This window comes from Poecilia formosa, unplaced genomic scaffold (assembly GCF_000485575.1).
Source record: "Poecilia formosa unplaced genomic scaffold, Poecilia_formosa-5.1.2 Scaffold31, whole genome shotgun sequence".
Taxonomy (NCBI): Eukaryota; Metazoa; Chordata; class Actinopteri; order Cyprinodontiformes; family Poeciliidae; genus Poecilia; species Poecilia formosa.
The window spans coordinates 212,091-225,032 of record NW_006799970.1 but is presented as its reverse complement, the minus strand read 5'-3'; the positions used below and the strand labels follow the sequence as shown (position 1 = coordinate 225,032).

The 12,942-nt window shown below is 39.9% G+C and overlaps 3 protein-coding genes across 14 annotated transcripts in view; 2 read left to right on the top strand and 1 right to left on the bottom strand.

The window, feature by feature from the left end:
- The window catches only part of dock10 (dedicator of cytokinesis 10), a 40,319-nt gene extending 39,027 nt beyond the window's left edge, over positions 1–1,292 (top strand). For all 10 annotated transcript variants that reach the window (XM_016670196.1, XM_016670193.1, XM_016670198.1 and 7 more), the window contains one exon: positions 363–1,292. Coding sequence is in view for 9 of the 10 variants with exons in the window: in XM_016670193.1 (XP_016525679.1) it covers positions 363–410 (48 nt within the window). In the remaining variant the exon portion in view is untranslated. The remainder of the gene's footprint in view (positions 1–362) is intronic.
- A 2,333-nt stretch (positions 1,293–3,625) lies between these two features.
- LOC103136343 (uncharacterized) lies at positions 3,626–6,209 on the top strand. Its single transcript, XM_007549544.2, has 3 exons — positions 3,626–4,290; positions 5,164–5,371; positions 5,464–6,209. Exons 1-3 carry the CDS (start codon positions 3,975–3,977, stop codon positions 5,591–5,593), a joined length of 654 nt encoding a protein of 217 aa, XP_007549606.1. The 5' UTR covers positions 3,626–3,974; the 3' UTR covers positions 5,594–6,209.
- Positions 6,210–7,103: 894 nt separating this feature from the next.
- On the bottom strand, positions 7,104–12,605 carry cep57 (centrosomal protein 57). 3 transcript variants are annotated; one of them, XM_007549366.2, is made up of 11 exons: positions 12,317–12,603; positions 11,847–12,033; positions 11,500–11,694; positions 11,292–11,419; positions 11,068–11,196; positions 10,115–10,192; positions 9,907–10,002; positions 8,634–8,705; positions 8,297–8,526; positions 8,075–8,219; positions 7,104–7,992 (listed from the first exon to the last, which is right to left on the bottom strand). In XM_007549366.2, exons 1-11 carry the CDS (start codon positions 12,362–12,364, stop codon positions 7,819–7,821), a joined length of 1,482 nt encoding a protein of 493 aa, XP_007549428.1. In that variant the 5' UTR covers positions 12,365–12,603; the 3' UTR covers positions 7,104–7,818. The 3 variants fall into 3 exon arrangements, with proteins under 3 accessions (XP_007549428.1, XP_007549429.1, XP_007549430.1); XM_007549367.2 differs by having other exon boundaries at positions 11,304–11,419; XM_007549368.2 differs by lacking the exon at positions 7,104–7,992 and having other exon boundaries at positions 8,124–8,219; positions 8,297–8,557; positions 12,317–12,605.
- Positions 12,606–12,942: the final 337 nt, after the last annotated feature.

Genomic DNA, 12,942 nt, shown 5'->3' with positions numbered 1-12,942 from the left:
TCGCTTCTTTATTTGGATTGCATTTGCACTGCATCTTTTAATTTGCATTATTTTTATTTATTTTTTATCAAACATTCTGCATTTTCATGGACTCCATCGACTTTTTTTTTTTTTTTGTTTAAACTGCAGCTTTTTCTGCCTTTTTTTTCTCCTCCTCCCAACTTTTGTAGCTTGACACATTGCCTTGAGTGCCCCCTTCTCTCTGTCCACTCCTCCTAAAAACCGCTATGCCATGTCACCGCTCATAAGCCGCCTCGCTTCATGCTTACTGAGCTACCTGTGGAATCAGTCAAAGCGCTAAAGCGTCAAAACGCAGATTTTTCCTGTGCCAACTCCAGCTTTCTTTTCTTGCCCTTGTCTAGATTCCTCACACAAGACAACCAGGCACGGAGCGACACAGCACCTACTGAACAGTCGGAAATCCCTTGTGCCAGTTTGAGCCTCAGCGTTGCTCATTTGATTGTTTTTGATTGTGATCTTGTTTTTGCTGCTGCTTGGAGCGGCAGATTAGTGGCAGATTTTTTTTGTTTTGTTTTTTTTTTGTTTAGAGAAAAGACAAGAAAAGAGAAGAAGAAGTGTGTAGACCGTGATTGTGGTAGTCATTGTTGAGTTTAGACTGTCTACAAAAGAGAGGCCAGGCTCCTGGACTGTTAGCTACTGTTTGTGTTGGTTTGGTACAGATTGTCCTGCCCTGCCAGGCTGATTTAATATAAACTGACAGACGTACAATGTATTTGTTCACACACACACACACACACACACACACATGCGCCTTCTCTCCCAATGCCCCTCTGCCCTTTAGAACACAGTGAACTGAGATGGAGTAGTGTTTTTTTCTTTTGTTTTTTTTTTTTTTTACATTTTTGTTTACCTACGGAATCCCAATGTATTTCAAACTATCTAAAGAAGACTAATGTGAAAAATAAAAGCGGATTTGAACGCAGGTCCTAAGAATCCGAGGTGTTACGCAATAGGCCTCCAGCTACTTTCTGAATGTAGAGCAGCTCCACATTGCTACTTTGTATCCTTGAGACGTTCTAAGCGGATATCGCCGTGCCAATTTTCAAACGGAAACAAGAAAAATAAACAACGACAAAAAAAAAAGAAGAAGAAACATGTTTTGTAACATTTTTTATAATTGAAATGGCATTGTTACAGTTATTATTTCATGTTTTAAATTGTAAATAAGAAGTATTACTATTTAAAAAAAAATGTTTGAAATGTCTCCTTTTATAAAGTATACAGTATATTAATATTTGTTTAGCTGAATTTAAAACAAACAAACAAACAAACAAAAAAAAAACTTAAGTTTTATGTATGAGATTTGAATAAAAATTTGTTAATGTTAAAATAAGTATGAGTGTTGATTCATTTCACCTCTGTCTTTATCTAATATCTGTGTGTTGCAGTGGCAGGATTCCTGTTCATCCTGCAACTCATCTTGATAGAACTCAGTCAATTTAATATTTATATTAACTTCAGTAATATTTAATAAGACACATCCTTTCAAATTAAATCTGTTCTTTATGCCAAATAATGCTACCAATAATAATGTGACATCCTGTTCTAATACTGTCTTATTATCCATAAGTGTTAATGATTTTTAAGGGAGCGCTCTTTCTGCTGTAGTTGTCTTTTTAACAGGGAGCGTTAGAGTTTTAACTAACCTTCTTATTATTCTCTGATATGCTGGTTTTTATGTTGACCTTGTCTGATACATCTTTAGCTGTTTTAAGCTTTCTGACAGGTATTATTTACACGTTTTGGCCCCCATATGTTGACTTTGTTACATTTGTAGCCAATTTAAACCACATTAGCCACAGTGAGGTTATTTTTCACTTTTTTCTTTTTCTTTTTAAACCTGATCATATTTCATGGACAGTTAAGCTGAAAATGAAACTAATTCTTTTTAACCTAATTTATTGTACATTTTAAAAATCCAGAGTTATTTTATTGCTTTCCTGTTCTGCGTTTGGCCAATTAGGATTGCAAAAGATTTCCTCTCAGTTCGGTTCTGTTCCCTCGCTTGAGAGTTTGATTCTAAACAGTCAGGTAAGTGAGGAAGAGCAGAAAGTCGTGTTGAAGTGATTTTGTCACCGCCGGCGTAAGTTGAGGCTTCGGTGAAAGTGAAATGACGTTGCCTTGCACTCCAACAGAGAACAGTTTCCATGGGATCTAATGTCAGTTTTTCCTCCACCCCACCACCAATTGTTGGGTATAATTACTGACCATGCACAGAGAAAGAAAAGAAGAGCAGTCGTTTACTTATTGATGCTAAGCCTGAGGTTAGGACACTGCACATAGAAAGAGGTTAAGAGGCCCTGATCATAATGCTGAGCCTCGGTTTCTGTCGCAGTCTGATAAGACAGCCGACACATTCATATCTCCGCCTCCTCACTCTCGGTCTGTTGAACATCTGAGATGAAGCAGATAGAGTTGCACTGATCTCCTTTGACACATCTTCTTTTCAGACCATTGTCCTTCTACTCTCGTCAGTCCTGCCTCCTGAGAGCCCCACAGCCTGTTTTGTAAGCCTAAAATTGCGGGTTGGTTGGTGTTTCTCTCCTCCACAGACTGGTTTCTTGGCGTCCGTCTGTTTGTTCTCAGTAGCCTGGACTTTGATAGGTTCATGTTGAACACTTGCTGCAGTCATTTATAATTTTAGTTTCTGCTTCTTACAGATTACTTCAAAAATTGTTCATATGACTTAAACGTTTTTAAATTTGTTAGAATACAACCACAAACTTTTGAATATTTTATTGGGATTTTATGGTATAGTTTTCCAAACTATTGAGTTCAAAAATAGCACTTTTTTTTTCCAAAGGCAAAAACCTGCATTTCTTATCTAGATTTAAAAACAAAATTGGTTCTTTATCATTTTGAGACGAATATATGAAGAGACATTGAGAGTTTGGCTCTGGAGCCCTAGATTGCAGGCCGCTCTGACAGATGAACACAAAGTAGAAAATAATTGGGAATTGAATGGAAAAAATAATAAATGATTTCCAATTTTCTTTAAAAAAAAATAATTCTATAAAGAATAATTTCTTTCAGGACTTTCCTGTGTTTAGCTCCATTCATCTTCCCATCAACTCTGACCAGTTTCCCTGCTGAAGGAAAACATCCTCACAGCATCATGATGTGTTTTTTTTTTTTCTTTTTTTTCTTTTTGGTTGTCATGACCCTTGAAATTATAATTCATTAGGCGACTTCCTCACTACAGTTTCAATTAACGGATAACAGCCACCCAATAAATTGCAATTAATTAGGTGATTTCACAGGGAGCTCGGATGGATGCGACGAATCCATCAAATTTATTTATTTTTTTAATCTTTGAAAAATCTTATCCTTCTGCTTCCAAAATCCCCTCCTAATTTGTTCTGATGCCTCCTGAAATGCACTTGTTTGATGATGAACAAAACAAGCATAATAACCAATCAGAAGAGCAGCAAACTCTTCTGGTTTGGGTTGAATGACACCCCAGAATTTTTCTTTTCTATTGTGGCCACAACAAGCAACTAAAAATTTCAAAGTGGCACAACTAACATACAAATAATTACTAGGTTTTTACATGAATGTATTGATTGAAGAAGACGTATGTATGTGTTTGGGCTGAACATGATTCTCTGTAGTGGGGTGAGGGGGGCAGTGGGATGGTCAGCACTTTTTTTTTCCCCCAGTGCCCCCCTATTGGGGGCGCCAGTAGGTCTCCAATTAAAGCTATTGTGAAGAGCACATTTCATTTCCGACCCCTAGCTTGGCTTTCATGAAACTAGACTCCCGGGGCTCATAAATAAAAGATCCCCTGTGCGGTGGCGGCTGATCACCGGAGCTCTTTCAGCTGTATAAGTGGTGAAAGGCGACATAATCTGCCCACATTAAGATCTGGACTGAGATTGAGAAACGCACACAGAGAGGGGCCTGGAGAGAGACGCTCATCTCTGGAGGAACCGCATAAGTCTCCTGGAGGCAGCATGATGAACCCGCAGCAGCAAGGCGAGCCCCTCCTGCACGACCCTCCTCCGGTCTTCGGGAAGCCCTGGTTCTGGCAGCGCAGCAGCAGCACCATGGAGAGCAGCCGCAGCCTGGCGCAGGTCATCATGGAGATGCGCGACGAAATCAAGAAGCTGGAGGCGGAAAACAGAGAGCTGCGTGGGGACTGTGGTGGTCAGCGTGCAGGGACGGCGGGAGAAACCAGCGCTGGAACTGAACAACCCGCGATACTGGAAAACCCCTACGGGAACTTGAGACGGAATGCGTCTGCGCCAGTCCTGGAGGGACAGTACAAAGGTAAGAATAGCAAGTGTGCAGAAATACGCAAAATAGTATGTTCTGTATTGCCTTTCAGCTACGATAGCAGTTGTAAATATTATAAATAATGACAATAATGATGGGATTAGGCTTTGGCTTCATTGTTTTGTCTATTTGACCAAAGCTTTTTTCCCCCTTTTTTTATGACTGAAAATAAGGGACAGACGAATATTTTGCACACATAACTTGGAAAAGAAACATTGCTGATTGCACTTGCCGGTACTTATCTGTTAGCTTAGCGTCTGCGAAATTGTTATTTTTGGGCCGGACATTGACTATTTTAACACACCAAGTAGGGTTTTTATTATCATTGTTATATTTTTTTTCTTTTAAGGAAAATTCACTAAAGTAAATTAATTAATACAAATTAATTTAGGCCTGGACCACTCTAAGACATGAATATGATTTGATCTAATCCGTCATTCTAATCACTAGTGCTTGATCTCCTGATAAAGGAGAAATTTCAAGTCGTAAGTCTTTTGCAGCACAACATGTTTCCTTCAGGGATGCCCCGTAATTTAGCTCCATCCCTCATCCCATCAATTCTCCGTACAGAATACAAGCATTCATATATTGGAATAAATAGTGAATTCTTCCTCCAATATTGTCATGTCCATGTTGGGTGATTTTTATTTTGATTAATCTACCACACAACTTTATTAGAGCATTTTCTTTCTTTTTTACCTGAGATGCATTTTTCTTATCATGTTAGTCATGTTTACAATATTCATGACTAAAGAATATAAGTAATGTGATTACTAAATAACTAATGGTGTGTGAAATTAAAAAAAAAAACAACTGGATTTTAAAAGGTTTAGCTTCACTTTTCTTTTTTTCTTTTTTTTTTTCTAGAAAACACTGCCATGACTGTGCGAAGGTACTCTACGAGCTCCAACCTCTCCGGGTTGACAGTGAGAGAGGGAAGGGTCGACAAGAACAGGCAGAGCAACTCAGGATGGGACAGACTTCACGAAGAAATCCGGCATGACGGCGACGTGTTAGGAGAAGCAGAGAAAGCCAACAACCGCCACTCATTGCAGGAGTACGTCCATAAAAACAGGTAAGGAGACATTCTTTTAAGGGGTGGCGTTAAATCGCTGACCGCTTTCTGACTGAGGTGAAATAATTCCTTTCGTTTGGTTTTCCCTATAGGGCCAAGGTAAAAACCGTAACCTTCCTGCTGCCCGTTGACGACATTTACACCAGTCGACCTGTTCTGACCAAACACCAAGAGGAGCCCAAAATCACCGGTCTGGCTTCCATAGCCGAGACCGAGTCCTGAGAAAAAAAGCAAACAAACATTTTTTAAAAGACTTTGGACATATTAATGAAACAGGTTGAAGATATAAACTGGAACTTTTCATCCTCATCTGAGTTTTTTTCTTTTCTTCTTCTTCCCTTCCTAACTAGGTCAATTTAGATTGAGTAAGCAAGCAGACCGATTTTTTATCACACCTGACCAACAAACTGGAGTCTCTGATTACAGGTGTTCTTTTCATTTGGCCGTGGCAATCTATGCCTGGTCAACAGGGATGAGACGCGGGGGCCTCTCTCTGAACGGAGGATCGGGTGTCCGGACTCCTCTCCCGGCCCGGGCTGTGGTTTCAGGGTGACACATGTGGCAGCCGCCTTTTCAGACTCAGCCGTGGTCGCTGACTCAGTGCGTGCGAGCCACGTCACTGTCATCATTTATTCATCTTCTTGTTCTCTTAACAAGGCGCACTGAAATGCATATCCACAACCCCGAGTCAAACTGGAGGATTTGTATTTGTAACCCATGTAAAAAAGGGGAAAAAAAAAAGGGAATTAAAGGCATCACCGACGACATGTGTCCGTATTCAGGTTTATTTAGCAACAATACCCGATGACTCACAACCACACATTCTCCTCGTTAAAATCTAAAAAAAAAAAATAACACATGAAACATCAGTTTTTACCGTCTGATTAAGCAGCCACGTGGTCTATGTGATGATGTGGTCAACTTTTGCATGGACAAGATCTATCGGTGTCCTCTTGTGAACTCTTTTACACAGCAATGAGATAAACATTTGCCAACGTGTTTTAATTAAAAAAAAAAACAAAACGCATTTTTTTAGTTGTTTAAAATGAAACACAATCAAAATTAACACTGGTACAAAAGTACACATTTTCCCCAAGTGGAAATGGTTATTTTTCAGGATGTCTAGTGAATGAGTTACAAGTAAAGCTGCACTGTCAAACTCAAAAGCAGAATAAGCAATCTAATGTATGGAGTTCATAGTGTTGCACCTGTTAAAGCCCAGTTTACAGCTGCTTCTGCTGGACTGAGGAACTGGAGCAAGGACGGCTATCTGGTACATTTGCTCCGAAGTTCAGCAGATCACTGACAGTTGATTCGCCTTCAAATTTAACACATTTTGCGCTTTGACGACAAATTTTGGTGAATTTAAATAGACCAACTTAGATAAATATATGAAAAAAAATGAAACATGGTTTCAAAATATCTGACAAAAAAAAAAATAAATGTGTGGCATTCAGGCCCTTTCAATCTGAAACATAAATTAATTCTCGTGAAAACGTTTAAACTTACAGCAGCGGAAACATGGTTTTCATTTCCTTCAGGTTCTTATGTATACTGTGTTATACTAATTAATTACTGTTTTTTTTTTTTTTTTTGGTCCATCGCATAAAATGTGAAGTAAATCCAAGTGGAATGCTTTCGCTACGGACTGTATGCTTAAAAGAAAGTATTGCAAGTCTTCCACAACTGTACTCCAAGTATAATAAAAAGATAAAAACGACAACTCGTCTTCTGAGAGCTGATGTTGATAGTTTTATTTAATATGCGAGGACGATATGTCCAGCTCTTCTTTATAGGTTTTGAGTAATTATGAATTTAATTGAAGACAAGAGATATCTGAAACTGTCTATATACATACATATATATATATATCTTATACTCTGTTTAAAGAAAATGTAAAAAAATCAAAGCACTCTTAGTTTGCTTCACCCTTGTACATCAAAAATCAATCTGGAAGTGCATCGCTACACTTTCCCACCCTCTGCTGGTCAGAGGGAGGGAAGCTGAAGACGCTCCATGGAAATATTCAGTTTCCGTTTCAATAAAACGCTACATTTTAAAAAGAAGAACCTGATCACAGCACAAACTAAGGAATGTAATTTAAAAATCATAAATTATTTAGCAACAGGCAACTTTCATGATATTCTATGTGAATGGCAGCCACCTCAGACACTAAACTGAAGGCCACTTGAAGACCTTGGACGTCCCTTGTTGGACTTTTGACTTTAGTCGATGTCCTTGTTCTAGTACTAAGTAAGAACTCAGAAAATCCGACTGCCGAGGTACCAATAACCTCATAAAGAAGATGAAAGCAGTGAATCTTCCTGTTGTGTGTAGTGGGTTTTCAGCTCCAGGCAGATTCAGTTAAGAACTAGAATAGTCAGAGGTAGAAGAATAGCACCAAAAGCAGTAAACAGATTATGTTATGAATATATTGTAAGTGAGTTTCAGGTCTGTAAAGAGTTCTGCAGAGCTCTCATGTCCCTCAGAAGCGTCAGGTTCCTCTTGTTTCTCTCAGCAAGTTGAGCTTTAGTTGGTGCTTCAGAGCGCCCTCTGGTGGCGAGTCTTTCTTCAGCTCGACTGTTCTTCTCAGACTTCAGCTTCTTTCTTAACTTCTTTATCTGGAGCACAAACAAAGAGACACTCATACACCGATTTTTGTCACACTACGGATGTAAAATGATAATTACTGCGAAGGCCCACCTGTGATTTATGCTTGCAGAGCTTACTGATCTGTTCTTCTTTACTCTCCATTCTCAGCAGCAGCCTGTCCTGGTCCCTCTGAAGCGCTCCCCTTTCCTTTTCAGAGGCGCTCTCTTCCATTTGCTTCATCAACTCACCGTGCTCCCTGTGTGCGACGAGGACGCGCCTTAAAATTTAACCAAACGAGACTCCGAAACCGAGTACATTTACAAGCTCGCTCACAAGCTCATGAGGTACAGCTCCTCCTGCAGGGCTTGCAGCAGCTCCAACAGTTCGTCTCCGCAAGTGGACGAGGAGGAGGAGGAGGAGGAAGTGTCCGACTGGCTGCTCGTTTCGGAGTGGTCTGCGTTGTGAGACAGGACGCGTTTGTTGCAGAGGTGAGGCTGGTGCCGCTTCAGGAGGGACAAGACTGCCTGAACGTTGGCTCTGACCGAGTGGCTGCAGGCGACCGACTGGAAACCGGAAGAGATTTAAAGATAAACACTGAGGGGGAGAGTGAGGAGGATTTATCATCGTGCTTCAGAGGGCACAACCATAAGTGTATGAGTGCAAATGGTACCGTTCCAGTGACGAATGGTATGTCTCTCAGGCTCAGTCTGTAGTGAGGCTCTGTGTGTTTTGGAGAAGGTTGCTGTGGAAAAAAATAAATAAAAAATTAGCAATGCTTTAGCAAAAAAAGAGAGAAAAAGGGACACAAATCATGACAGCAACTTAACATCTAACTTTTATTAAAAAAATGCTTTCTACATATTTGTTAAAACTGTTGTGACAGTATTATATGACACAGATAATCTGTGAAAAAATAAACTCCTCTGCCTTCCCTCAGTGCTAACTACAGAAACAACTAATCAGAGCCAGGAGGCGGGTCTTAGCGCTGTCACGCATGCCTGTGTACATGCCGCTCACACTCCCCTCCTTTTGCTCTCCGCTACACTACAGCGTCTTCCCGATAGCAGAGTGAGTAGCTCAGGCCACCGATGACAGCGGATAAGCAATTTGTATGCAACAGTAGGTTGCTTATCCACCATTAGCACATTGAACAGTGCGTACACCAGCATGATTGACAACACTAAGCTCTTCCCCCAGGCTTTGAATGGTAGTTTTTGACCGGGAGCGGTGCATTTCTGCAGATGTCAATGGTAGCACTGGGAGGCAGCAAAGGAGCTGGATTTTTTTCTTTCACAGATTTTCTGTCTCATATGTCACGACATGGTGACAATTTTAACAAATATGTAAAAAACATGTTTTTATAAAAGCTGCATACTGCAGGTTTAATAGCTTTTAATTGAATGAGTGGTGAAGTGTCTGTGTGGTTTTTTTTATGTATTTTTGGAAAGCTTGGAAATTATAACATTTAAACAAAAAAAAATCTACAATGCTGCCATTAAAAAATGTTTTCATTAAATTGCTTAAATAACAAATGTTACCAAAAGCAATTTCTTTCTTTTTTTTGTCTTTTTTATGTTTATAATACATGTACAAGGTGCCACCTCCAGCAAGACTAAAAAGAATTAATAAAATAGTTATTATGTATGCATTTAAACATCAAAACCTTTAATATTTTCAATGCTATTGATGTTACAGTTGGTCTGAATGAACTGGAAATAAAAAAGAGATACGGTTCCCTCATAGGTGGATCTCCAAAGAAAACAATAATCTGTTCCTATAAAACTCATTACTTAAAATGCAATAAAAGAGACTAATCTTTCCATCTACTTTACAAGTATATGGTATCCTTTTTATTTTACAGCACTGGATTAATTACGACAACAATTGCTCTCTTGAAGTGCAAACATGACAAACACTGTGAGCCATCCATTAGAGGTTGTTACCTTTGAGCTGGATTTCTTCTCTTTGGATTGTCTGAAGGAGAAACGTGGAGAAACGGACTGCAGCAGCATTCTGTTGGCTTCCATACTTGTCTGCAGCTGAAGGATGCAAAATAAAAAGAAAACATGAAAATAATAGTCTTTCGACTTTTCAATACTGGCTAAAGATAAAATATAAAAATAAAATAAGAACAAGATAAAGTCTTTCTACCTGATTGGCTTTATCCTGAATGAGCCTTCTGTGGTGCTCCTCTTCTTGTATCTTTCTTTCCAACGCGCCGATCTTCATCTGAAATCAACGACAGTCATCATCACTGTGCTGCTGCTGATAATAACAATATTACAATAATAATATGACACCAACATTATACTACACATTTTATACATGGTTACTGTGAACTCCATTTTTTTTTACCAGTCTATCTGAAAATATAAGACTCCAGAAAGCATTTCTGTGAGATTGACTTAAAATTCGGTTGGTTTGTTGATATCTAAAAAAAATACAGCCTTCCAATTAGATCGGGGACAATGCATAAGTTTAAAGTGTCACCGACATAAAAATAAAAATAAACCACACGACTGAAAAAGATGGAACTATTGTGCGTTCATCCTGTGTAAACAAAACCTTTTAATAAATATTAGCGTTGCAGATTTTGTCTGTAGTAAGTGGGTCAAACAACGGTGCCATCTTGTGACGTAATCAGGGTAAGTTAAAAAATAAACAACTGAGGACACTAGCGAACAAGTCAGCGTAGGGCCGGGGGGCGGGGCCAATTACCGGGCCCCTAACCAATCACGGGCCCCTAAGGAATCACGGGACCCTTACATAGAGTGAAACTGAAACTGTTTGGGTGGGGGGGGATTATTTAACATTAAATACACCCTTCTCAACAGGCGAGGGCGCACTTTCTCTGTCTATAATCACATATTTCAATGACTTGAAACCATTCCTCCCTCCCTGGCACCTCCAGGCCCGGGCCCCCATCCGGCCGGTTTGGGGGGCAGCAGCCCCCCCAGCCCCCCGTATAGCTCCGCGCCTGGCAGAGGACACAGAAGCGGAGGAAGTTGGGAGCGATGTATCTGCTGTTTTGGAGGATGACGCTAAAAATGGTTGATAGCTTCATTTTGCTAAAAAAACAAAACATGTTTGAGCCTTGTACGTACCGCTGCATTTTCCTGTGTGCGAGTCAGCCTGAGATATTCCTGCTCAAGTTTTTCCAGCTTTTCCAACTGAGCAAGCTCGCTCACTCCATCAGGCTGCTGACCACTTGTACCAGGTCTCTCTGTTAAAGCCTACAAAGGCAACAAGTAGCTTTGTTCTTCGCTTTACAATGTTTTGTGGATTTTAAAGCATGAGGTGTTAGCCAACTCTTCAAGAACATCCATACCACTGAGTTCACCTCCTGGTTGGGCGAGCTGGTCCTTTCTGTCCTGGGCAACATCCTCTTCATCTGCTCCAGCTGTCCTTCCAGCTTCTCACAACGATTCTCTGCAGCAGCAAGGTGGGTGATCAGCACTGCAAATGAAGGGCAAAATATGTAATGAATTAACATGCAGAATTTAAAACTTCAATTCTATTCAAAGGCCATTTCTTACCTTCTTTATGGTTTGACTGCTCACTTGTTTTTCTGTCTATGTCCTCATCCTCCTCAGTAAGGAGTCTTTGCACGGGGCTGTCACTTTGCAGACGTCCATCCTTCAATAAAGTGCAAAGGCTCAACTCTGCTCGCTCTTTCTCAAGCTCCAGCCTCCTAATCTTCTCTTGGAGGTTCCTCAAGGCAGATAAGATCGCTGCAATAGTGTAATTAACAGAATAAAATCAGCAGGAATTAAAGGATGCTGTTGTGGCTGAGACATTCAAGTAGTGTGGCATCATGTTGCACGTGTAACCATGGAGCTCTGACACGTTGTTTGAATGGAAACTTTGCCAACACACGAGTTACCTGCACTACTGCTCTCTGGAAAAGCTTTGCTGGGTGATGCTGGACGATATGAATGCCGAGTGAATGTTTGGGGAGTGTGACGTGCAGGAGTGTTGACGGAACATCGATTAGCAGGATAGGTTTTATAAGACGACAGGGAGAAAGTGTCGGACACCATCCTGCTAGGTGCTGGAGAAGAACGCGATGCCTGCAGAGAAACAGAATCAAGAACATCTCGAAAATGTCAATGAGAAGCTTTGTATCAGTTAATAAAAACTTGCAACTAAAAGAACGTAACAAAAAAAGTACGATAAGCGTTTAGATTTACGACTAAACTAAAAATAAGTTTATTTAAACATATACTTTTAAGCTTAGCAAGGAGCTGTTTTGAGAATGTAGCAACCACTGCTAGCAGTTTGGCTAGTACACATAACCGACAACGAACAAGTTCAAATTCTTTCAAGTTAAATGATACAAAAGAGTAGAGCTACCTTATAGCGATAGGATTCTGCTGCGGGTCTTTTTGAAAGTATCTCCATTGATGCACAGCCGATGCTGTCCGCCCAATCTAAGGGTGTAAACCATAAGATTTGATTTTAAAATTTATCAAGCAAGGCCCTTTTTAATTATGACAAGCTAGCCAAGCTCCGCTTTTTGTGCAGCCTCTCTGTGCAAATATATTGTGTGGGAGAAAAAAAAACGCAAAGAGTAGACTCTCCTTAGTGTTCGAATGATACCAAGTCCGGCTTGGCCCGTTATACACGACGCTCAGCTGGACTAACATAGACGTAGACAATAGACGTCGCGTTGCCCCGTAGAAACGATACGTCAGTTCTTCCGCCATTTTGTGAGTGGCAACTTCATCTCATAAACGCTGCAGACTTGGAATTTAATTCGCCGAATTAAGGAATTAATGTAAGTGCACATCGGATTAAATTTTATATCGTGTTTTGCAAGCAGTAGTAGTAAATTCTTGTATGTGATTTTAATTTATTATTATTATTATTATTATTATTATTATTATTATTATTAGTAGTAGTAGTAGTAGTAGTAGTAGTAGTATATGCTGTTGTTTTTGTATTATTTTAACTATTGCATAATTACACATTGTGCTTTA

Coding starts and splice junctions, on each gene's coding strand:
- cep57 (XM_007549366.2), bottom strand. CDS start 12,364: ATGGAGATACTTTCAAAAAGACCCGCAGCAGAATCCTATCGCTATAAG. Junction 12,034..12,316: donor CAGAATCCTATCGCTATAAG/GTAGCTCTACTC, acceptor GTTTCTCTGCAG/GCATCGCGTTCTTCTCCAGC. Junction 8,527..8,633: donor TACCATTCGTCACTGGAACG/GTACCATTTGCA, acceptor TCCGGTTTCCAG/TCGGTCGCCTGCAGCCACTC.
- LOC103136343 (XM_007549544.2), top strand. CDS start 3,975: ATGATGAACCCGCAGCAGCAAGGCGAGCCCCTCCTGCACGACCCTCCT. Junction 4,291..5,163: donor CCTGGAGGGACAGTACAAAG/GTAAGAATAGCA, acceptor TTTTTTTTCTAG/AAAACACTGCCATGACTGTG. Junction 5,372..5,463: donor GAGTACGTCCATAAAAACAG/GTAAGGAGACAT, acceptor TTTTCCCTATAG/GGCCAAGGTAAAAACCGTAA.